Genomic DNA, 24,139 nt, shown 5'->3' on the forward strand with positions numbered 1-24,139 from the left:
TTCGTCGGGTGGGTGCACCGCACTCCGCGATCCGCAACCGCAGCGGAGAACAGGACCATCCCGGGCATCACAAGCTCGCCTCGGTCTCTTCCGTACTCGTTTCCTTTCATCGCGTGGCGTGCGTGGGTGCGCGCGCGCCTTCTTGATGTATGTGGAAAGGGACGAGGACGCGGCGTGGACCGGAGCAGACAATTCCGGAAATAACATGCGTACACGCAGGCTGTCACGTACGCTCAGGAGTGGATTTGCATCGCTGCGGCCTGAAGTAAGTGAGAGCTCGTCACGGGTTATTTGGACTCGCTTTATTTTATTTCAAACGCTGAAATGTGCTTGTTTCATTGCTCTGACTCTATAGATATATATAACATCAATACCCGGCGCAAGGCATAAGCAAAAGTTGTTATTAAGCCGATTGGACGTGACGTTGACATCTGCAATTGTGCTTATTCGAACTCTTAATATTTTTGAAAGACTAAATATATACAATGGCTTAGTAGTGCCAGTCTTTATTAAGCATATGTTCCCATGCTAAAAGCTACGATATAACTGGCCGATTAACCAAACCAGTGGAAAACATTGGTGAAACAAGCTTGTATTAGGAGTTTGGTAACAAACGTGTGGATTAAGGGACCTTAAGGGAATATAAAAACAATGACTTTAACTGTAACTCAGCATTTCTTGACTGTGACCTGTGCCATGCTATGAAGAGGCCTAAAGTGTCTCATTTGACTCTTCACAGACACTCAACACAGTATGCTCGTGCGAATAATGCAAGCCGCTCCGGAGCTGGGTTCCATTCAGGGTGACAGATGACGGTTGCCACCAAAGCAAGAAAAACAAGGCTCGGAAATGAAAGTGGTTGCACCGGAGCTCCTCTCCGTCAGTCGACCCAGCGGCTCAGATAAAAAATGAAGGGCGGACGTGGGCTACGTGCACATCCAGCGCCCGAAGAGATGAAATGGAGACTTTGGGAGGGGCGGACCTCTTAAAGCCAAGCTCTGCCTGCCACAAATCGGTAGCAGTTTCAACGTCTCAGGAAAGAAGGATCAGTGGCCAACAGCTCGCCTGTACACCTGCTGACATTGTGTACACGCACCCAGTAGACATGGGGATCAACGGCTCGTGCGGGGTGCCGGTCGGGGGTCCGACCGCCGACGAGTTTCTGGCGGGTCTAGCCTCCCAAAGCGACCCCCGTGGACTCACAACCCCGACCAAACAATGCAGAACCGGCGTGCCGCTCTACAACGGCGGCGTGGCGTCTCTGTCCGTGGAAGGAAGCCCCGCCGACGCTTTGGCCCACACACCGAACCCAGCGCAGATGAAGGGGACCGCGGGGGCCCCTCTGTACCCCCTCACCAGCAGAGCCTGTCTGTTAGAGAATGCGGACCCTGCTGTGATGAGGAGGATCAATAATGACTTAAGAGCCAGACAGCAACATCAGAAGAGGAGAGGTGGGGAGAACCGGGACTTGGGTTCTGAGACTCTTACTAGGTCAGCAGGGTTGGGGGATTCTGCAGACACACTTTTTATCTCGGGGGAGTCTGACTTGAAGCGGAGGAGATTGGCTGATGGAAGTATCGCTCACAATTTTTCAGGTGTCAGACTGACTGCCGATTGCAGTAAGAGTTGCTACGCTGACCAGCTGATTACCAGTCACTGTGTCACGCCCCAGACACCCCTCAGTCTTACGGTCCCCCCGCCCCAAATTATACAGCACAACATATATCGGCCCGTAACCCCCGGCCCTCCGTATGCCTGCAGTCAGACCTCCCCCGTGGAGGCTAACGGAATCCCGCCACCGTCAGAGGTGTCTATCTGGTCAGCCGAACGCGTAGCTCTTCGGTACATCGTGCCCTGCATGAAGTACTACGGCATATGTGTGAAGGACAATTTTCTTGGCACTGTGTTGGGCGAACAAGTCTTGGAGGAGGTCGAAGTCCTAAATCAAAGCGGAAAATTCCGGGGCGGGCAGCTGGTGAGCCAGAGGGGCATTCCTTCTCGGAGCATCCGAGGTGACCAAATTGCCTGGGTGGAAGGGCACGAGCCGGGGTGTGAGAACATCGCGGTTCTGATGTCTTACATCGACGAGGCCATCATGTACAGCGCGGCCAATGGACAGCTGGGGGACTGCGTCATCAATGGACGGACTAAGGTGAGCGGTTTGTACATTTGGAGTTTGATGATTGTCATGTCATGTCGGTTGCATATTGACTTCCTCGTGCACGTTTGAAGTTCAGATTGCACAGTAGGCAGATTATTTTCTTCCTATTTTGGCTTTATGCCTACATTTAGACTTGCCCCAACCACTGCACTCATCATGCTGGCACCCAGAGGAAGAAAAATGCATGCGTTGCTGTATCGCCTGGAAATCAGCTTTGCTATCTGTAGCTTTGAAGGCAACTCTATTCCGTCTTGGCTTTAAATATACCAACATGATACTGTACTGTCATCAGAAGTCAACTGAGGTCCCTTTTGGAGTAATTGTTGCACTTTAAGGTAACTCTGTCGTCCCAAGCTGTAAATGTGTCCAGGGTACAATCGCTTTAAGTTTGAGGTGTACTTGGGTATAGACCATCTATGTCTCTATTAGGATATGGGCCGAATAATTAATCATTAAGAATAGAGTTGAATTTGAGGAAGCATGGGTATGAATTGGTGTGCACTATTTGTTCTCAAACAGCAGGCTTCACTTGTTTGTGCTCGAAGAAAGACCGACATGTCATGACAACAGCAGGGTCCGACATTAAGCCTTTAGCTTTTTGAGTGACCCAAGTTGTGATGGTCCTGTAAGAACCGGTACTGGCCCCGCATATTCATCATATAATACGATACATTTTGATGATTATATCATATTCAGCATCCTTATACTTTAAGAAAAGATTACTTATGCGTAGTTAGTAGTTTTGCATGGTATGCAGTGTAAGAGTGTATCGCTATTCTGGCTCATGATCAAGGATTGTTAACATGCACAAAAAATTTGCAACGTGCAGTAAACTGATCGACTTAATCGGATAAAACAAAATATTTGGGGTAAAAAGCAAGAATGTGTTTAATTTCTCCTATGTATTTATGAAATTTATATCTATATAGGCGGAAATGAATCTGTATGCACTTACCTGCACGGCACATACGGCTTCCTTCTGCAGCGAAGCATTACTCAAATGTATCTAACCTTACTATTTTCACTTATTGTCTCCCTCCCACCCCAAAAAAACCCCAAAACATCCAGACTTTCAATATAGGCGACAATTACACCACACAGCGTCAAGAGAACGAGTTAAGTAGGCAGTTTTACAACACCGGCACAGACATTTTGAGCATTCAAGAGCATTTATAGATTTGTTCAAAATTTTTTCACCACTTTAAATTGGTTTATATTGTGTACAAATAAAAGAATAAAAGACAAAGTGGGGATAGACCAATAATATCCATCCATCCGTTTTCTGTACCGCTTCTCCTCACTAGGGTCGCGGGCATGCTGGAGCCTATCCCAGCTATCTTCGGCCGAGAGGCGGGGTACACCCTGAACTGGTCGCCAGCCAATCGCAGGGCACATATCGATTTGTGAAACAACCAAGAACACACACTAGTATAAGGAAATGTCTCTGGCATCAGCCGCAGGCTCTGACCTAAATGTGGGCGGGCCAAAATCTGTCTGAAAATCAAATATGTCATCAGAAAACGAGCCTAAAATTGCTACGGAGTCAATTTTGAGGGGATTTTTCTCTGCAGACATTTGAAATACAGAACTATGGAATAAGTGCCAGTGTTCGCAGTATTAGATAGGTCCTTTATGCCAAGTACAATCCTTACCTATTACCCAACAACCTGGTTCACCCCATCTGTGTAAGACCAGTCATAGCAGCTAGCCCTTGCCCCATGTCTCGCCATTTACATAAGACCAAGGCCATGTTTAGACAGCAGCGGCCTCTCGTCCGTGACCTTTGCTCTCCCAGACCCGCGCTGCTGTCAGATGTGCTCTGACAGAAGGAGAGCACTACAAGATGGTTCAGGTGGCTTTATACAAGAGGTATTTAGTCTTTCAGTAACTTTAGTGCATTGCCAAGTTTCCAACATGTCCTTGTTTAATGACTGCATAAGACACTTCAACAATAGCTAGAGAGATGAAGATTGGGGATGGGTACAACCAGACAGAGGTTACTGCATTCATTGACCACAGTTACATTCTATGTTTAAAACCAGTTTTTAACGTTTCTGGATTCCATCCAATTTCTTCCGACTTGTTTCTTCCTTCACCGCGACGTCATCAGATCAGCCCGCTTTTTTGGTGGTTGGAAGAATTGTGAGGGGTTTCCGTGGTAACAGAGTAGAGCACTGCGTAGTCTGAAAGATATGCAAAAAACATCAGCAGCAGGACGTTGTAGCAATATGCCCCTATTCTCATTAGTCAGCAGAATAGGCCCTGTGTAATTGCTTTTGGTCACCATATAGTGTGTGCGGTTCTGCACTTTGTTTGGTTATCTCGTGACTGGGGAGCCATGCAGCAGAATCTCTCCCATTCCAAGTGTCTGCTGCGGCAGCGTGTCCTCAGATGCCCTTCCGGCACTCAGTAGTGCCCCCGTTCTGGCCGATGCTGGTAGTAACAACACTTACAGCTGTTACACAACTTGTAAATACATACTGTATGTAGACTGACGTTTTATTTTGATTTGACTAACTACGATATTCAATCCATTAGGGAACAACTAACGATTATTAGAATCAATTAATTGGTTGATTATTTTTTTCGTTTCATCGATTAATCAGATTAAAAAACATTTTTACATTTCCATCACTTTTTTTTCATAAACAGGACATTATTTAAAATTGCTGGTGGAGAAAAGTGCACAAATAGGTTACTGCAAGAAGATCCCAGAGCTCGAAAAGTAATGCATTATGATTTTAAAACAAAAATATTGAGGTCATATACCTTTACAATAAGCCATACTCCAGCACAAAAATTCATACAGATGTATGCTGTACAATATCATCTTAAAACTATTGTTTTGGCATCCTGTCTGCCACTGTCTGTTTCATCAGTCTCAACTGCCACGTCAAGATTTTCGCGCGTGCCCGTAACCTCATCATCTCTGTGAATGTAGCAACAAAACAATCACTTTCTCACTCTTGACCTTTTATGCATTTCATTTAAATCTTATATAAGACATTCAATTGATGAAATCAACATGCTAAGTAAGAAGTTAAAGAAAAAACAACTTAATTTCAAAACGTACCTCCTATCTCATCCTCCTCCTCATTTTCAGAATTCACTGAGTGGAATTTCGATAACTCTCCATTTACCGAACGTTCAAGAAAGTCTTACTTTATTCACTACAAGAACATTATGTACAAAATATACTGTATATCCATCCATCCATTTTCAGTACCGCTTATCCTCACTAGGGTCGCGGGTGTGCTGGCGAGAAACGGGGTACATCCTGAACTGGTCACCAGCCAATCATATACATACACATAGAAACATACAACCATTCTCATTCACACCTACGGACAATTTAGATTCTTCAATTAACCTCAGAACTGTGAGACAGATGTGCTAACCAGTCGACCACCGTGCTGCCTACACAAAATGTATAAATAAATAAAAACTATAATCATGAATAACTAAACTGACACTTTACCTCTGAAAAAGATACACATATTTTGTTTATTTATATACTGACAGCATTTCCCCAGATGTTCACTAGGAGGCACAAGGGACTTTGAAAAATAAATATTCTAAATTGCGTGATATATTTTCAAAATAAATGAGTATTGCCCCTTCTAACACTTAAAATTATACTGATAGCAAGTTCGTTTGGCTCGCATGAGCATAAATATGTATTTTTGATTTTTGATTTTTTTTAAATGAGCACTTGCCTTTTGGCTGCCATGATGTCTCTTCGGTCTGCCTCTGCAGTCACAGCACATTGAAAGCGTCAGGACTTGATTGTGATTGGTTAATCAGGATCCAATAATTAAGCAGCAGTGCTGACATTATCCATATTCAGTGTAAATATGTCATGCCCATGAGATCAGCCCACTGATATGAATAGGAGAAACCTCACATTCCACTGCTCCGTGCACAACCCAGCAACGGAGGGGTGACTAACCTAATTCGTTTACAAAACATTTGAATGATCGATTTTCAATTAGCGATTCGTTGTTGCAGCCCAAAATATATTTGGCATGTTTTGCAATTGAGGTATGAGTGTGTGTTGTCATGTCCTGCTTTTTGTGCACCAGTTGGATTTCTTTTGGCTCAGGGCACTTCTTATGAAACAGGATGAAGACACATTTTTTCCAGTGAAATAACTTACTAAGTGAATGTAAGTTGGCTTGCCTTTGTCTTGGGTAACTGGAACAGAGAGGTGGGGGTACACCCTGGACTAGTCGCAGCCAACATATAGATACAACCATTTACACCTATGATCTTCAATTAACCCGAGAATCCTTTTTTGGGGAAGTGGGAGAAAGCCATGAAGGGATGCTGCATCAGAGATTGACACCCAGATTGCCTGACTGAGGCAGACGTTTTCACCACTATTTCACTGTGCTGCCTACACCACCACAATGGATTTGAAATAAAACTATATCTAGATTTCATTGAAATGCCAACTTTCAGCTTTAAAGTAAGAGGTTTGACAAGATTTATCTTTCAGGAATTAGTCTTTTTACACAGAGTACCTCCATTTTAGGGAGCTTGGACAATTAACTAACAAGATTAATGATCGAGGGATGGTTCATTCCCTTGTAACGTCATATAAACAGCAAGTGAGCTGTAAATTGCTGTAGTAGTAGCCTACTCGTACATGCTCTAACGAGCAAGTCATTTCTTTCTCAATACCTAACTTGATACATAATGAGCCATGACATTGAGTAGGAAAGACAGTCGTACACATAATAGGCCATTTAATTATCCGACAGACTCAGAATCATAGTTCCAACTATTAATCATGTCTGATGTCTAATTTGTGTAATATCCTCTGCCCATTCTCCTTGTGATTTATTGTAGAAATGTGATAACAGGGCAGTGACAGATAGTGACACCACATTATTATTTCATCCCTGAAGATGATAAACCTCTTTTAATGTAATTTTGACACATCACAGATGCCACCTCGGAAGACTCACAATAATACCCCAAATTCATGACTGATTCGCGGCAAGGACACGTGAAGTATTGACACATAAAGAAATTGAAGCGGCCTTTTCGGGCGTCGGGATATTAAAAGTGGTCATTAGCTCGCTTAAATGATCGGTAAGAATGTGCTCAATTGTGAGAAATTGATACTTGAATAATTGCGCCTTTAAGAAAGAATAAGATTGCATTGCATTAAGAATGCATTGTTAGGCTACAACCAGCAGTTGATTCCCTCTAAACTAATTTGAAGAATTACATGAAGTTGAGGTATATCCATGCAGACCTTCAGAATGGTATAACTATATATATATATATATATATATTGTATATCAAAAATGTTCAAAATCACCACATATCGTTTATTTTGGCACACAGTAGAAGTGGTTCACCGCCCTTATGAGCACAAGCGCTACAGAAATTTGATGGATGGATATTGTTATTTTTCCCCATATTTTTGAAAGAAATGTTGTCAAATGCCCGTCTCTGTGAGGAAATATTGATAACTGAGACCTGTTTATTGATTATGGATCATGTGATTACATTTCAGTTATGTGCTTGTCCCACTTCTACACTTGTACATCTAATAGTATCCTAGTTCACATATAACAAGATCCATTGGTAGTCATGTTTGACCATCTTATACTTCCAAAGCACAGAGTTTCAGGGTGGCTCTTTCTCATTGAGAAGTGGTAATACAGTCAACCCTCGTTTATTGTGGGGGATACATTCCAGACCCGTATGCAATAGGTGGAAATCCGTGTTATAGGGAGAAAATATTTATACTATAGTCAGTCATTGTTCATCATTATCAGCCCCCCACCCAGTCTTGTAGCTGCTAATCAAAATATGCATGTGCTGACTGAGTTTACTTTTGTTCTTGTGCAAAACAGCCTGTTCTGCCTGCCCGGCTGTCACCGGATGGGGTCGGGCATGTGACCGGCACACGTTGGGCATTAATGCCGGTGTCCGTCGGGGCACGCGTTGCTTGGTGCCAATTAGACCTTAATTTACCGTGGGCACTGATCTCAGCAGAGATGTGACTGTAGATAGGATCGCGGCATGCTGTGTCACGCCTCATGACGTTTGTTTGCGGATGCTCGTGCGTGTGCGTAGGGTTCCTCTCAAAGTCACTTGAGTGCATATGTGAAACGATATGTGATTCATTGATGTCTACTGTACACTTAAATATGTTGATTTAAGATACAACTTTTTATTAGTCCCAAAATGGGTCAAATACCATCTTCAGTGTTGAAAAGTAACCAAGTACAAATACTTTGTTCCTGTAGTTAAGTAGAATTTTTTTTCAGTATCTGTACTCACTTTATATTTTTTACTTTTCCTTACGTACAGCAGTTTAATCAGCAGAGGTGTGGACTCGAGTCACATGACTTGGACCCCAGTCAAACTGGGGTCATGAATTTCATGACTTGAGACTCGACTTGACAATTTGTTAAAAGACTTGTAACTCGACTTGATGGCAATGACTCGTGACTTCACTTGGACTTGAACAGACTTGCTACTTTGACCAAAGCACTGAGAAACCAACACTTAATAGCCATAGCTATTTGTGCAACTTATTGCTTTTATACCGGAAAATATAATAAGTGACAACATAATGATGAGGGTCTGAATTATTTATTAGGTCCAAGTGCCCAACGCCATTAGTGCTAATATGTTGTTTGTTCGTATTATCGTTTAACATTTAAATCCACGTTGCATTGTGGGAATCGCGCAGCTTGACATCACGTATGCTTGTTTTCATTAGCATTGGCAGCTGGCTTTGTGAGCGATCTCGCAAATACGCCCTCTGCTTATTATTATTAATTTGTTTTTATTATTCTGATGTTTATCGAAAATGTAGCCAGACAGAAAAGGGTTTTAGGGGACAGACAAAGGAATCTGTCTCTCTGTCAACAAGAAGAATAGAGGTGTGACTCACAGCAGAACAATAGTTAGACAGTCGAGATTATCCATCCAGCCATCCATTTTCTGAGCCGCTTCTCCTCACAAGGGTCGCGGGCATGCTGGAGCCTATCCCACCTATCATCGGGCAGGAGGCGGGGTACACCCTGAACTGGATGCCAGCCAATCGCAGAGCACATACAAACAAAGAACCATCCGCACTCACATTCAAACCTATGGGCAATTTAGAGTCTTCAATTAACTTACCATGCATGTTTTGGGGATGTGGGAGGAAACTGGAGTGCCCGGAGAAAACCCACGCGGGCACGGGGAGAACATACCAACTCCACACAGGGGGGGCCGAGGATTGAACCCCGGTCCTCAGAACTGTGAGGCAGATGCTCTAACCAGTGCCTCCACAGTCTAGATTACTATTAGATAAGAATTATTAATTAATTAATAGAATACTCGATTACTAATTGCAGCACTACTGGATGCAAATTTTTATTTGTGACAGGTCTGTTTAATGTCACTTCAGAAATAAAGTGAGAAAGAGTAAGTTATAGCATAGCATATTCATAGAATAACTGAAAACCTACCACCAATCAGTTTTGAAGGAGCAATAAACTAAGTCCCCCTAGACGATTGGCTTCGAAGATGCAAACATTTTGTTTAGCCCACTAGTTTTCTTATAAAGGTTCAATGCACTTGTTTATTACATTTCTTTTGATAAATAAATATGGGCGGCACAGTAGACGACTGGTTAGCACATCTGCCTCACAGTTCTAAGGTTCATAGTTCACTCCGGTTTCCTCCCACATCCCAAAATCATGCAGGGTAGGTTAATTGAAGACTATAAATTGCCCGTAGGTGTGAATGTGAGTGCGAATGATTGTTTGTTCATCTGTGCCCTGCGATTGGCTGGCGACCAGTTCAGGGTGTACCCGGCCTCTCGCCCGAAGATAGGTGGGATAGACTCCAGCACGCCTGCGATCCTGGTGAGGATAAGCGGAACGGAAAATGAATGAATGAAAAATAAAATGGATATATCAACCTACCATGCGTGTTTTTGGGATGTGGGAGGAAACCGGAGTGCCCGGAGAAAACTCACGCAGGCACAGGGAGAACATGCAAACTCCACACAGGCGGGGTCGGGGATGGAACCCCGGTCCTCAGAACTGTGAGGCAGACGCTCTAACCAGTCCTTCACCGTGCCGTTTGTGTGTGTGTGTGTGTGTGTGTGTGTGTGTGTGTGTGTGTGTGTGCGTATATAAGAATCAGTCTTGAACTGTATTTCTTTTTTTATTCACCATGTTTTTGTTACAAATATATATATATATATATATATATATATATATATATATATATAATATTATTTATTTTGTTGGTAAAATTATTCGAAAGGACTCAAAACTCAAAGTGTAGGACTTGCGACTTGACTCAGGTCTTTCCTTTCTCGACTTGGGAATTGACTCGGGACTTAAAGGAAAAGACTTGAGACTTGCAAGGCAATGACCTGGTCCCGCCTCTGTTAATCAGTACTACTACTTGTACCAGTCTTTTTTTGCAAGTAATTTTCCCACCTCTGGTCATCTTATATGACATCTGTAAGCACTGATATAATGTTTCTTATGTAACATATGTGAGTTCGTGTGACGTATTTATGCTGCAGGCGAGGGCTACACTGTTTGTGTGTTTATTATGTTAATTGTGCTTGATAAATAACTGTTATCAAGCACAATTAACATAATACACACGCAAACAGTGCAGCCCTGTTATCAAGCAAGACTCCTACGTGCGCAGTCATCTTTTCACATGTACTGGGAAAGTTGCAAAAACGTGTATGTTAGGTGAATTTAAGACTCTAAATCACAGGTGTCAAACTCAAGGCCCAGGGGCCAGATCTGGCCCGCCACATCATTTTATGTGGCCCGCGAAAGCAAATCATGTGCTTGAACTGTCATGATTCTTGCTAAAATCTGTAGAAAAAAATTAAATTGTCATATGGAATAAATATTTCCAACCATGTTTTTGTTACCAAACCTCTTTTTACAATACAGTAACTTCAACAATAGTTACAAAGTATTACCCTTGAATTTCGATTTCCAAACTATTCATCTATCAATTTGTTGTCTATGTAATAATATAAGGAGGTGATTCAATATTTTTTTGATTTCAAAATCTTAACGGCCCTCTGAGAGAAACCAGAACTACAATGTGGCCCGCGACACAAATGAGTTTGACACCCCTGCTCTAAATTGTCCATAAGTACTGTAGCTAAAGTGCTCATGGTTTTTTGGCTAAAGTATATGTGCCCTGCGATTGGCTGGTGACAAGTCCAGGGTTCCCCTCAGCTAGGATAGGCTCCAGCTCACCCGCGACCTTAATAAGAACACCTGCTATAGAAAATGGATGGATGAATAAATATAAAACATTCACATCTATGAAGGCTACAGGCAGAGTTAACTACCAGCACAAATTCAAAGTCACTTGGCTGAGATTGTGAAACATGAGAAACACGAGGAGGATGCCCTTAAGCAAACACACACACACACACCGTCATTAATCAGAAGTGACCACAGGGACAGGTGGCGGTTGTGCTGGAAATCTTTGTTTTGATTTCCTCAGGGTGGCAACTCTTGTTGTACCACAGCATCGACGATAATGTCAAGCAAGTCAAATCGATACTCCAGCCATGGGGAACCTGTTAGTCATGAACGACAACCGGCTGCATCTCAGGTGATGTGATGCAGAGATGATCCAGCGTTTCCACCCATATCAATATAAGTGAACAAAGGTGGCAGAACCTTCCTTTTTACTCAACCAGTGGTGTAGAGTGGGGTGTCTGTGCCTACGGCCAACTGTCCAACCATGAGCACTCTGTGAGTCACTGACCACACTTATTGCATTATTGCGTAGCGTATTTAACATAGCCTACCACCGCTGTTTAGAACATATTGTAATGCACCCACAAGTGGTCAATGATAGAAACCGGAGCCGGTGCACTTCCAATTGCTTTATTGAACAAACGGTAACAAAATAAACATAATAAGCATGTAATAAGCGCATTCATACACAAGCTGTTACGGCCACAGCTGATGCCCAGGCACTCATGACACGGACTGGCTAATGGTTAGCCAGTTAACAGACAGCTGCTTACCTGAACTCACGACAGCCAATTCTGCACTTTCATTCGCTGACTCCCACGTCACTCACCGGGCCAGGCCCTGCCTTTTAAGCCACACACACTCAGTCACAGATATTATAGTGTGGAACATGAGGATGGCGACCCCAAGTGGACAAAAACAAAACGTGCACCTCACTTGGACATTTTGTTGTTTAATGATGCGAAATAAATTTGTATCCGATTACTCGGTTAATCGAGAAGAAAATCTCTTGAATAATCGATTCTACAAATATACGGTAGCTACAGCCCTAATGCTGACTTACATTGAGAGGTGGGGTACAGTGTCATCACCAGCCAATCACAAGGGGTTTTTGAATGCGATATTGAGCCAGAGCTATCTTATGAAACACAGCTGTTGGGATGGTGGTTTTGGGAGCGGACCAGTATCGTAGTTGTTGCTATCATCATGGGACTATTACTGTTGTTGCTATGGCTGTTGTTATGCTCATTGTTCTCTTGTCCCTCCTCTGGTCGCTGAACCTCCACTATCCTGTTTTCTCTATCTATCATTTATCCTGTTTTCCGTATCTATTCTTTGTCCCTCTACCCTAACTCTCCATCTCAATCCAACTGACTAAGACAGACGGTCACTCCACAGATCCTGGGTTCAGTTTGAGGTTTATTTCTTTCTTGCTTCCGTTGCCAAGTGCTTGCTCACGTGGGGTTTAGTTATTTTTCTTTAACGTATGAAGATTGTGGTTCTCGAACAGCTCAATGTGTAAAGTGCCTTGACAGAACTTGTGCTGTGAACGGCCGCTATATGAATAAAATGAACTTGACTTTTGACAGTTGCGTGAATCCTTCCACTACCAATGACAGCCTCAATGAAAACAATGTATCCCCAAATTCACTTTTCCCCCAGAAATCTAGAGGTGCATAGTTTCTTACCACTGCTGCGGGCTATCATCATCAAACATCTCTCCCTGCTGCCAGCCAGTAAAACAATCTGCTGTGGTTGTTATCCGCCTCGTCAGCGGAGATGTTTAGAAATCTCGGAAACATGATCTTGTTTCTGTAGCCTGCACTCATGACACCCACTGTCGCAGTTTTCACTTCATCCCACATTTTTAGGCCATTACAGGCACTTTAATGTTGGAATGCGCACTGACTTGAGAGCAGTCACACAGCAGGTCTGGGCTCCCCAGTGACCTCTCTGGCTTGAACACAGGCATCAAGTGGGGGAAATACCAGCGCAAGACCATTGTTTCGATTGTGGATTTCAATGTGTATATCATAGTGTTGCCCAGCTGCTGAACTTCCACATATTTCTATGCTTTTGACACCGTGGGAACCTCGACGAGTGGTCTACGCTCACTGACCACAGGTACACCTGTAAAAACAACCAACGCAAGATCGCCATCAAAAATCTTTACAAGGGTATTAATCCTTGATTCTCATTGACGCTCACGGTCATAATTATATTGGTTTGTCTCTCATACTGAGAGCTGTTTCTAAGGCAGTGTCCCTCTCATCCAGCCAAATAAGCAGACCAAAATATTAGAAAAACCTCTGTCGCTTCAATCCCTAAAACAAACTTCCAATATACAATACAGTGTAATAATCCATGGCACCAAGATGTTGTTCATTTCCTTTATAATATTTAATTGTGTCGAACAAATAAAACTTATCATCCTTTTCCCCCCCCGTTGCAGGCCATGGTTGCCTGTTACCCAGGTAAAGGTGCAGGATATGTCCGCCATGTGGATAACCCTAACGGTGACGGACGCTGCATCACATGTATCTACTATCTCAACAAGAACTGGGATGTTAAGGTATGATAATACAGTGAACCCCGGCCGGCTATTCTTGGTGGATGGGGTCCGAGCCGAGCCGTGACTAGCAAATATCTGCGGGTATTGATACCCCCTCCCTAAAAGGGGTTTATCATTGTCTATAGATACTACAAAATGGCAGCAAAGTTACTTAAAACTGAGAGAATCATGAAAAAGGGGTTGTATGATGTGCTCACAGAGGTAAGGTACAGAGTTAAAGAACACACACTGGTATTTTGTTAGGACTGATTAATGCCGAGCTCAGACTACATGCCTTTTCTTGTCTTTCACGACAGTTGCTATGTCAGATTACCAGACATGGTGTCATAAATTCATTCTGCGTATTGGAATGGGCGAGTACACACACTACAAGTATGAAACTGACCGCGCCCTGACCGATCAATGCGTGCCGTCTCCAAGAGCACGGTCCGACAGCACATGTTTTCCGGGAGGCGGGACAAGAAGAATGAGTCCAAGCAGCAGGGAAACAGTTTGTGGGCATGCTGGGCCGCGTGACACGAGTGCGGTCGGCTCTGCATAAACAACGAGCGCATATTGCTGCGGATGCCGAGAGCGCATGCTATGGAGAAAAGAGAGAGAGCGCAGGGAGTGACAGGCATTTGAAGACGCTCCATCACCATATTGTTCAATGTCTAGGAGCAATTATAGGACCACGTAGGACATGTCACCCTGTTCGGAAAAACAAAAACAATTGTAACACACCAGACTTTTTGCGTCATGTTTGTGAGGTGTCCTAGATGCCAGATTGGCAATCGTTTAGTATGTCACAGTACATGGGGTAATGACGCTTGATCGGGGACTCATAATCCAAATGATTGTTTGTCTGTGACGTGTCTACCAGGTCAAACTCGGGCTACATTCGTATAGTCTGAGCTCGGCATTAGTTACCATGATTTGTATAGAAGAATCAAAAAAGCATCAACACCATGCATCTAGATGGTACACAGAGCCATGACCCCATGTTACATAAATGACTGTAATCAGTCGATGAATTTTTTTTTTACACAAACAAAGTACCTTCACATGAGGCTTATCAATAGTACCTGAAGAGCCTAAATAACACGCTAGCACAAAATGATGTAAGCAAGCAAATATGCGCACTAGCACTTCACACAAACGGTGAAGTCATTAACACACAATAAATGTAAGCGAATACAGGCAAATTGTAATGGCAAAGTACGTAGACTACATTGACTATAACTGGCTGGATTAGGAAAGACGCAAAAACATATTTTCAGTTTCACTTGGACTGTACACAAAGTGTATTCAAGGACCGCCAATAAAGCAGGACCTCTCAAACGCAAACAGAAAAACATGATCTATAAATTTAAATGGTGACCCAGACACGTCACAACAATTGCAAATGCCACAACACAACATAAACAGACAGCGGAAATTCAAACACCACAACATAACGACATAGCCACAAGTCACAAGTTGCTAAATCGGGGAGTTGCACGTTTTAATGAACAAAGTTACTTACTCACTTACTTTCTGAAATAGCTCAGAAATAGCTTACTTCCACGTACTTTTCCAACTTCGTTCAATAGAACTTGTGTAACGTCCTGCCTCAGTCACTTTTTTTTTCCTCAACTTTATTACTCAAAGCCATTATAAGGATAGATATTGTTTAATGATTTGAAATGTGTTTATTTTAGCTTTTGGTGTTATGGGTAGAGTGAGGTTTTAGTTTAATCCCAACTTTCATTTCATTAGGATAACATTTTAATAGCTATTTCCTTATTAAAGATAAAGGGAAGGCCATTGGTCCGTCGACAATATGAGTCCCTGGTAACCTGGAGAAATTATACCTGCCCATTCCATAAAAATGGTGGCTTTCTGAACAGCAATTTAATGTTGTTGTTTTTTTAAATCCTTTTTTAACAACTAAAACATCGGGCTAATAGTAATTAGTAAACTGTTATTAGACTTAGGTGTGACTGTGTGTGCGAATGGTTGTTTGTTTGTATGTGCCCTGCGATTGGCTGGCAACCAGTTCAGGGTGTACCCCGCCTCCTGCCCGATGACAGCTGGGATAGGCTCCAGCACCCCCGCGACCCCAGTGAGGAGAAGCGGCTCAGAAAATGGATGGATGGATGGATGGATAATTACTATTAGAAATCAACATGAATTACATCTTAATGTATTTTAATATTTTTTCTTTAAATTATATTGAATGGTGTTATTAACTTGAAAAAACACCTGTGACAAATCTACAGGCAAGATAGATTATTCAATATGGTGGACACTGAAGGCAATACCATAATTCTTAATTTATAAATATATCAGATAATCACATAGTTTATAGCACACACAATTTCCTTTCTCTTACTATAAATTCACAAACACAAGTGACACATAGTAAATCCTCACATGAAATTATGAGTTAATTAATAGAATTGTCAATATATGAAGAGAAGATGCCGATGTACCATGTGCTTTTCAAAGTGGACACGCCTCCAAGACCTTCTTGCCCCAAAAATATATTTTCAGAGATGCAGCAGGTTTTTTAAATAAAGGTTTTTACAAATAGTAACACCAGTGAAATTAAGTCAAGGGACAGCATTTTTTGTAAACTATTTTCAATTAATTTCAATTTTCATCCGAAGCCAACCAGGAAACACTCTATTATCATGTCAGAATTTGATACAGTTGACCAAAAAACTGTAACGAAAAGGGTTCAGCAGCTGAAACAGAATCTGCTCTTATCAAAGTGCTGAATGATATACGGTTGAATACTGACTCAGGAAAGGTGCCACTTCTGGTCTTGTTGGATGTCAGTGCGGCTTTTGATACGGTGGATCATAAAATACTGCTGAACAGGTTGGAAACGTGGGTATGACTAAATGGAACACTCCTTAAATGGTTCAGGTCCTACCTGGAGGAAAGGAGTTATTTTGTAACTATTTGAAGTGTACAATCTCATTGAATGACAATGACCTATGGGGTCCCTCAAGGGTCAGTTCTTGGACCCATCTTGTTCAGCCTGTGTATGGTACCCTTGGGTCAAATTCTTAGAACTTTAATTTTGACTATCATAGCTATGCGAATGACACACAGTTATATCTAGCAGTGTCTCCAGATGACTACAGTTCAATTGAGGTGTTGTGTCACTGTCTAAAACAGATAAATAACTGATTGAGCCAAAATGTTCTATAATTAAACCACAACAAAACTGAGATAATTGTTTTTGGCAATAAAGAAAATAGGGTTGCTGTCAGTAAATACCTGGAGTCACTCTCTTTAAAAACCAAAGACCAAGTCCGTGTTCTGATAGAATCCGACCTGACTTTCAACAGTCATATCAAATCAATTACTAAAACTGCCTTCTCCGATCTGAAGAACATATCCAGAGTGAAGGCTTGCATGTGTCAAGCAGACCAGGAGAAGCTCATCCCTGCTTTTATTGCAAGTAGACTTGACTATTGTAATGGTCTTCTGACTGGACTCCTCAAAAAGAGCGTTAAACAGCTGCAGCTCATTCAGAATGCTGCAGCTCGGGTTCTGATCAGAACAAAGAGGTCAGAGCGTATTATTCCAATTCTAAGGTCTTTACACTGGCTTCCAGTCAACTTTAGTATAGATTTTAAAGTTCTGCTACTGGTCTATAAATCACTAAATGGTTCTTTTTCTCATGCTTTTTAGAGTATTTCCACTTTTAAATGATATTTCTTCTTTTAATTGGACTTGTATTTTATTTTTTTCTCTCTTTGTTTTAAATGTTTATAAGCTGTTTTTTTTCTTCGTTTTTAAATGCTTTTAATCATGTCAAGCACATCGAGTTACCTTGTTTATGAAATGCGCTATATAAATACATTTGCTTTGCTTTGCTAATAATTGATATTTTCCTTAAGTATTATACTTAATAACAATAACACTTTACTTTGTATTGTGATCATTAAAACAGGACAAAAGCATTAATTTAAATTCTAAATATTTCATGAAACCAATGTTGCCAAATTGATGGCACTGGTGACGCTCTTCAAGCTATATTGGGGAAGAAATTGCACGAAAACTGGCTTATTTATGGGTAGATAACAATAACACACTTCCATTACAACAAAAGATTTATATTTTGTGTTATTCTCCTTCTCTTTTGTGTGTTTCTTTCTGGTGAATAATGCAGGGACAAGAAAGCCACCATTTTCGTAGAATGACGTCGGAGGGAGTGGGAGCTCACGTCCGGTGTGCCTAATGTAGCTATGTTTTGGATTAATGTCGTTATGTTGTGGCGTTTGCAATTGTTGTGATCTGTCTTGGCCACCGTAAATTTAACCTAACAAGAATAATTTCCTCACCCAGAAATTGTCAAATTCTTAAATGCCAGCCGCAAATATGTGGGGGTTAACTGTCAGAATCAGAATCAGAATCATCTTTATTTGCCAAGTATGTCCAAAAAACACACAAGGAATTTGTCTCCGGTAATTGGAGCCGCTCTAGTTCGACAACAGACAGTCAATTGACAGTGAACACTTTTGAGACATAAAGACATTGACAGAAAACAGTCACTGAGCAATAAAGGGTTGCTAGTTATCTGGTAATGCCGGTACATTATGATTATTTATTTATTCATCATAAAATATATTATATATTATTGTACTTGTTGTTCCTGATTTTTTTTCCCTGTTGTGAAATGAATTAACACAAAAAGTTATGTTTTTTTTGTTATCATAGACACAAGGAGGGGTGCTGCAGATCTTCCCCGAAGGCAAAAATGTGGTCGCAAACATCGAACCCTTGTTTGACCGGCTGCTCATCTTCTGGTCAGACCGCCGCAACCCACACGAAGTCAAGCCGGCTTACGCAACTCGGTGAGCTTCAAATCTCAACATTTAGGATATGGATTTTCATTTACGTCACTGAACGGCATCCATCCTCCTCTCCTAGCTGGGGGGCAAGGTGGGGTCAGAGGCAGGAAGTATGTGCAGTATGTGTTTCCTGAAAGAGGGGGACATGCCGGCGGGGAGGAAGGTTCAATTGCAGGGCTCGTGCTGGCGAAAGCCACACATGAGAGACAGGAATAAACAAGCAGCCCCACAGGAGAGAGAAGACACTGTGGAAATTAACCTCTCGGTGACCCAGACATCAGCTTGAGCTCCGCTCACTCCCACAGTAAAGCAGCGCTCATGAATATTGTACAGTGGAACCTCTGAAGTTGAACAAAATCTGTTCTGGGAGGCTTTGTTCATTTGTTCAGGTTTCAAAACAAATTTTCTCAGATAACTAAGAGAAATAAAAAGAATCTGTTCCAGCGGTAGCCTTCAACATTTACTAACCTTATCAGTGTTCGCGTTGCCCATTCGCTCACCACGCCAATGGCTCATTGAAACAGGATGCGGTGACGCAAATATTGCCCACGTTGGCGATTCAAAAATGTCCGCGTCCACCCAGTCTATCCTGATCAAAGTTAAGTCGAGCGCTCTCATTCTGCTGTGTATTAAAGGTGTTAGTGGTTGAGTTTCTCCCCCACTTCATAAAATGCTTCGTCACCGAGTACGGACTCGGGAGAGCCGCCGTCCGGCAGCTGCTCACTAAGCAGGCACGCTCACGGGCTTTCCCAGCTGCGGGGAGCGGCACGTCCGGGAAGATAAGACCCGATGCCAATTGGCGCCTAAATGAAGCATATTACCGCGACGTACGTTTGAAATGTTGACGGTCAATGTGTTCTGTTCTCACAGCTAGCTAGCTGGCTTCTTTATCAATGCATAAGCCGCCAATCCCACTTTGGTTGTCATGTCGACCCCCCAACATCAACATTAACTGAAGTATTGTACTTTAAGTTTAATTTTGACAAAAGAGGAGTTTAGTCATTTAGACCACATTGTGCTGCTTTCGAAATCTGTTTCAATTATCTGACATCTTAAGCCTAATAATATTTACCACCAAAGATTTAGGATATTCATATCTTCGACTCAAAAGTTTGAATTTGAGAAAATTCTGCTGGCTCTGAGCTAGATAAAGTCCTTAAGTTCCTTCTTAGGGATTATTAAATAACAAGTGAATCATTTCAACACTTTTACTGTAATTAATAAGATCATTAATCAACATTTAATATAGTGTACCATTTCAACCGCTTTTATAATCAAGTCTTAGAGATGTAGTTGTTGGTTTTTTTCCACCTGTAGCTACTGCTACTGGCGAGAGCGTCATTATACAGTATTGCATTTTTAGAAGGAATGAAGTTAAATCAATAAGTCAATTTCGTGGAAAGTTTTTCTTTTTACAATTCAATAGTTAAAATAAAGATATGTTAATCATATGAACTCATCATAACATTTAGGGCTGGCCAACAGGGAAGTTGTTTATTTGTCGTGCTGGAGATAGTATAGAATAATTTATTTCTTGTGTTTATTTAATCATGCTGAAGAGAAACCTACCGCAAAAATGGCATGCCAAATCCAAATGGCAATATTTGTTTAAAAGAAAAATGAAAACAAACTCGCAATTAGAGTATTTTCCCAAATTGTTCAGCCCTAGTCCTGATTAATGACTAGGCAGTTTTAATTGGGCCTACATTGTTAAAGCTTATCATCTTACCAGTGATGAGGACTGGCTGAGTGTGGCTGAAGGTTTAGCCACATAAACACATGTAATGCTGTGGCTAACTACACACAAGTCTGGCCCGGAGATTTTTATACAGTTTGGCCAAATTGGCTAAGAGGTTTCATGACCCAGTGCCAACCCTGCTTATGTGCAAGTTTTGAATTAGCATCTTAACATTAGTTATTATCCTACATTTGTAGAGACCAAGCCAATGATGCTGTACCGGAGTTGATTAATTGACGAGCTGCTTGTTACCCTGTCTGATGAACAGACACAGAGGCAGACTTGCAAGTTGAACACGCAGTCCATTTATTTTCTTAAAATCAAAATACTTCATATTGTTGCTTTAACATTGACGCCTTAAACCATGGGTGTCCACACGACGGCCTGGAAGCCATTTGCGGCCTGCCATCAGTTTTTTTAGCAGCCCGCTAAAATGAACTAATTACTTAAATTAACAATTGACACGTCCCGTGTCGTTTGCCTGCATTGTACAACTTAGGCTACATTAACACTATGTTCCCAGAAGCCACGGTAGCCCCCGTTTATCCAAAACGAATTTTGGCCATTTTTTCCCTCCATATTCAAGTCTTGCTAAGTATTCTTGCGCTCTATCGTGGTATCCATGGGGAGACGTGGCTGTTGAGTTCCGGAGGCTCAAAGGCCCACTGCAGTTCAGCCTGTAATCTCCCGCAGACTATTTCCCAGCCTGTCACGTTCTGATGGGGTCCCGCGTGTTTTTCACATTCCTTCAAGGTTTTCTGCGGATAAAACATGGACGCTGGACCGCTTTGGTGCACGTTTGTGGGCCTGAGAGAATGAAGCTCCTCTGCCGGGCCTGACTCCAGAGTCGGCGTCAGCGCAGGGGGGGGCACATGCTGCCATTCAATATATGTTTAACATTAGTATTCTATCAACAACTAACTCACAAATCCATCTCTTGAAACAAAACATGCAAAAGAGCCAGTTCACATACCCATTGCACAGTGCACTCGCACTCACTCTCTCTCTCTCTCTCTCTCTCTCTCTCTCTCTCTCTCTCTCTCTCTCTCTCTCTCTCTCTCTCTCACACACACATTCAAAATGTGGGTTTATAAACAGGTATCCCACAGCAGGCATTGTAGGTAAATTAAATGCATGGCTTAAATACAATGCTTCCCATCCCACTACGCCCTCTTACCTATTGTCGGTTTTAGTTGCAACACCTCGTTTCACTACAGCCAACTTGGTTTCTTACCCACACAGTGACTGTCGTGGGAAATATTTTGAAAGTTTAAAAATCTTGTTTGGCATCCACAGTAATCAAGGCCTGTCACGCCTAACTTTACACACACTGATGGATTGGTTTTAGCGTGTTAAATGAATTAAGCGTGAAAGATGTCAAAGTCATACTTGCTTCTATTTTATGCAGCCCTTGGAAGGAAAGGTTTTGACACTCCTGCCTAGACTCTAGACTGTCATTTTATACTCAACAAGCAATGTTATTCTGCTACAAGTATTTTACATGAGATATTTCTGTATTACTAATAGCTCAATCCTTGTTGTCTTCCAGCTATGCCATCACAGTCTGGTACTTTGATGCCAAAGAGCGGGCAGAAGCAAAAGAGAAATACAGGCTAGGTGAGCTGAAAACCTCCTGTTGTTAATTCTCTGTTTAGTCACTCGGGTTATATTGTGACAAATGTGCTTCTTTCTCTCCTTCCTGTGTCCATAGCAACGGGACAGAAAGGTGTTCAAGTGCCTGTCAGTCAGAACAGCAGGACATGAATCCCTGCTAATCACCGGAGAGCAAGCGTGAAAGCACCGTGTGCCTTTCTGAGCTCTTAATGGATGCCATAAAAGGAGTTAAGGGAGTTAAACTGTCACTCGCTTGTGCAGAACAGACCAGGCTGCTCTGGTAAAGGTCGGCCTAGAGTTCTCCGCTGTGGAAAATGAAACGTTCCTCACCTGTAGATATCTCGCTGAATCCTCCATGAGGACGACGAACTGGAAAAAAGGACTCCCGTTGATTTTGCTTGTGCATTACTTTGGCTGTTATCAGTAATGTGAGGAATCTTTCTTCCCCAACTCAAACAAGAACAACATTATGAATCAAATAAGTGAGAGACACAAGGAGCATAGCTCATCAGCAGGACTTTTTGAGCCCGTGATAACTTCCTCGACAGATATGAACTGGCTATTATGGAGAACTACTGACAACTTGACAGTGACGAGAAGATGGTACTCGTTTACTCAGTACTCACCATCCACACTGAACTGAACTGTCCACAGAAGGTAGTGGAACAAAAAGTGGCATAAACATTTCATTTTCTCTCAATTCAATGCAATGGTTCCCTAACAGAATTGCATGAGGGAGGGAAAACCTTTCACTCTACATTTAGAAGTCATGTGGACACACACAGCTTCATAGTCTTCATCAGGGTCTCACATAAGAGTGTTGTGTGCATGTCTGTGTCAGTGCGGGTGTGTATGTGAGTCCACTTGTACCTCGTACTTGCTCAAATACAACAAAAAAGTACAAAATGTAGATGTCTAGCACATGTGGATAGATAACAATACAAAGATAACTATAGTTAGAATGAACTACCGGCCATACCTGAAGATCCATGTAATACAATACAAGAGCTGTATAGATGCTGAACTGCCTAAAATCAATCATTCCCTGGCAAAATTTAAAGTTAATGTGAATTTTGATTTTGGTGAAAGAATATGGCAAGTATAGGTCTGTGTGTTTTTATACTATTATATATTGTTTACATTTTGACAAAACGTTCTTTGTTTATAAATATTCTTCATCTACAAGTGCATCAAATGATACTCATAAACATTTCAAGTTTATTTCAGTAGTTCATTTTAAAAGTTGAAATTTGCAGTGGCGTACTGTACTGTACTGCATCATGGGTTCAGTGCAGATGACTTGGAAATGCATGTACTGTACAGTTTAGAGAGAGAAAACAAGTTTTTCAATATTTGCCCCTCTCATTTAACCAAATAGGGTAACGGAATGCACAACAAGAAGCATGTACTCCAAACAAAACTCATCATCATTATGGTTTGAATACAGATCTTGTATTGGATCTCATTAGACTGTGCAGGTGCTAGTGAGTTTAAATGATTATTATTAGCTTAACATTTATCTCTAGACAGTAACTTATGCGGGGATAGTACAATACCAAGGACATGGTTGAGCGCACACACACACACACACACACACAAACTGTTTGTGAACTGCAGCGTCTACTGCCTGCTTGTGTGTGTGTGTGTGTTTCAGTGGGTATTTGCACATACTGTATGTGATAGATCTACTGTCATGACGATGGTTACAGTTGTTCGTGTTAGCCGAGTAAAAAGGTTATTTTACAACAACAAAAAAGCACTTTATTTAATGAACTGAATGAGTGTAAAGAAAAAAGAGCCAGATAAAGGAGTCACTCTTACGTGGCTTTGGTTGGTGAAGAAAATGCAATAATATCTGTCTGTTTTTTGTTTTTAAACGCTTGACAACAATCAAACCAATTGTGAAATGATGTGTGACTGATCGAGAAAGAACAACTAAATGCAGTCTAATAATGA

At 41.8% G+C, this 24,139-nt stretch overlaps 1 protein-coding gene across 2 annotated transcripts; it reads left to right on the forward strand.

Moving 5' to 3' along the window:
- egln2 (egl-9 family hypoxia-inducible factor 2) lies at positions 1–24,139 on the forward strand. 2 transcript variants are annotated; one of them, XM_061782841.1, is made up of 6 exons: positions 1–265; positions 740–2,152; positions 13,883–14,002; positions 18,698–18,834; positions 22,119–22,186; positions 22,281–24,139. In XM_061782841.1, exons 2-6 carry the CDS (start codon positions 959–961, stop codon positions 22,331–22,333), a joined length of 1,572 nt encoding a protein of 523 aa, XP_061638825.1. In that variant the 5' UTR covers positions 1–265; positions 740–958; the 3' UTR covers positions 22,334–24,139. The 2 variants fall into 2 exon arrangements, with proteins under 2 accessions (XP_061638825.1, XP_061638827.1); XM_061782843.1 differs by lacking the exon at positions 13,883–14,002.

The sequence above is a fragment of the Phyllopteryx taeniolatus genome, chromosome 8 (genome assembly GCF_024500385.1).
Source record: "Phyllopteryx taeniolatus isolate TA_2022b chromosome 8, UOR_Ptae_1.2, whole genome shotgun sequence".
In the NCBI taxonomy this organism is placed as follows: Eukaryota; Metazoa; Chordata; class Actinopteri; order Syngnathiformes; family Syngnathidae; genus Phyllopteryx; species Phyllopteryx taeniolatus.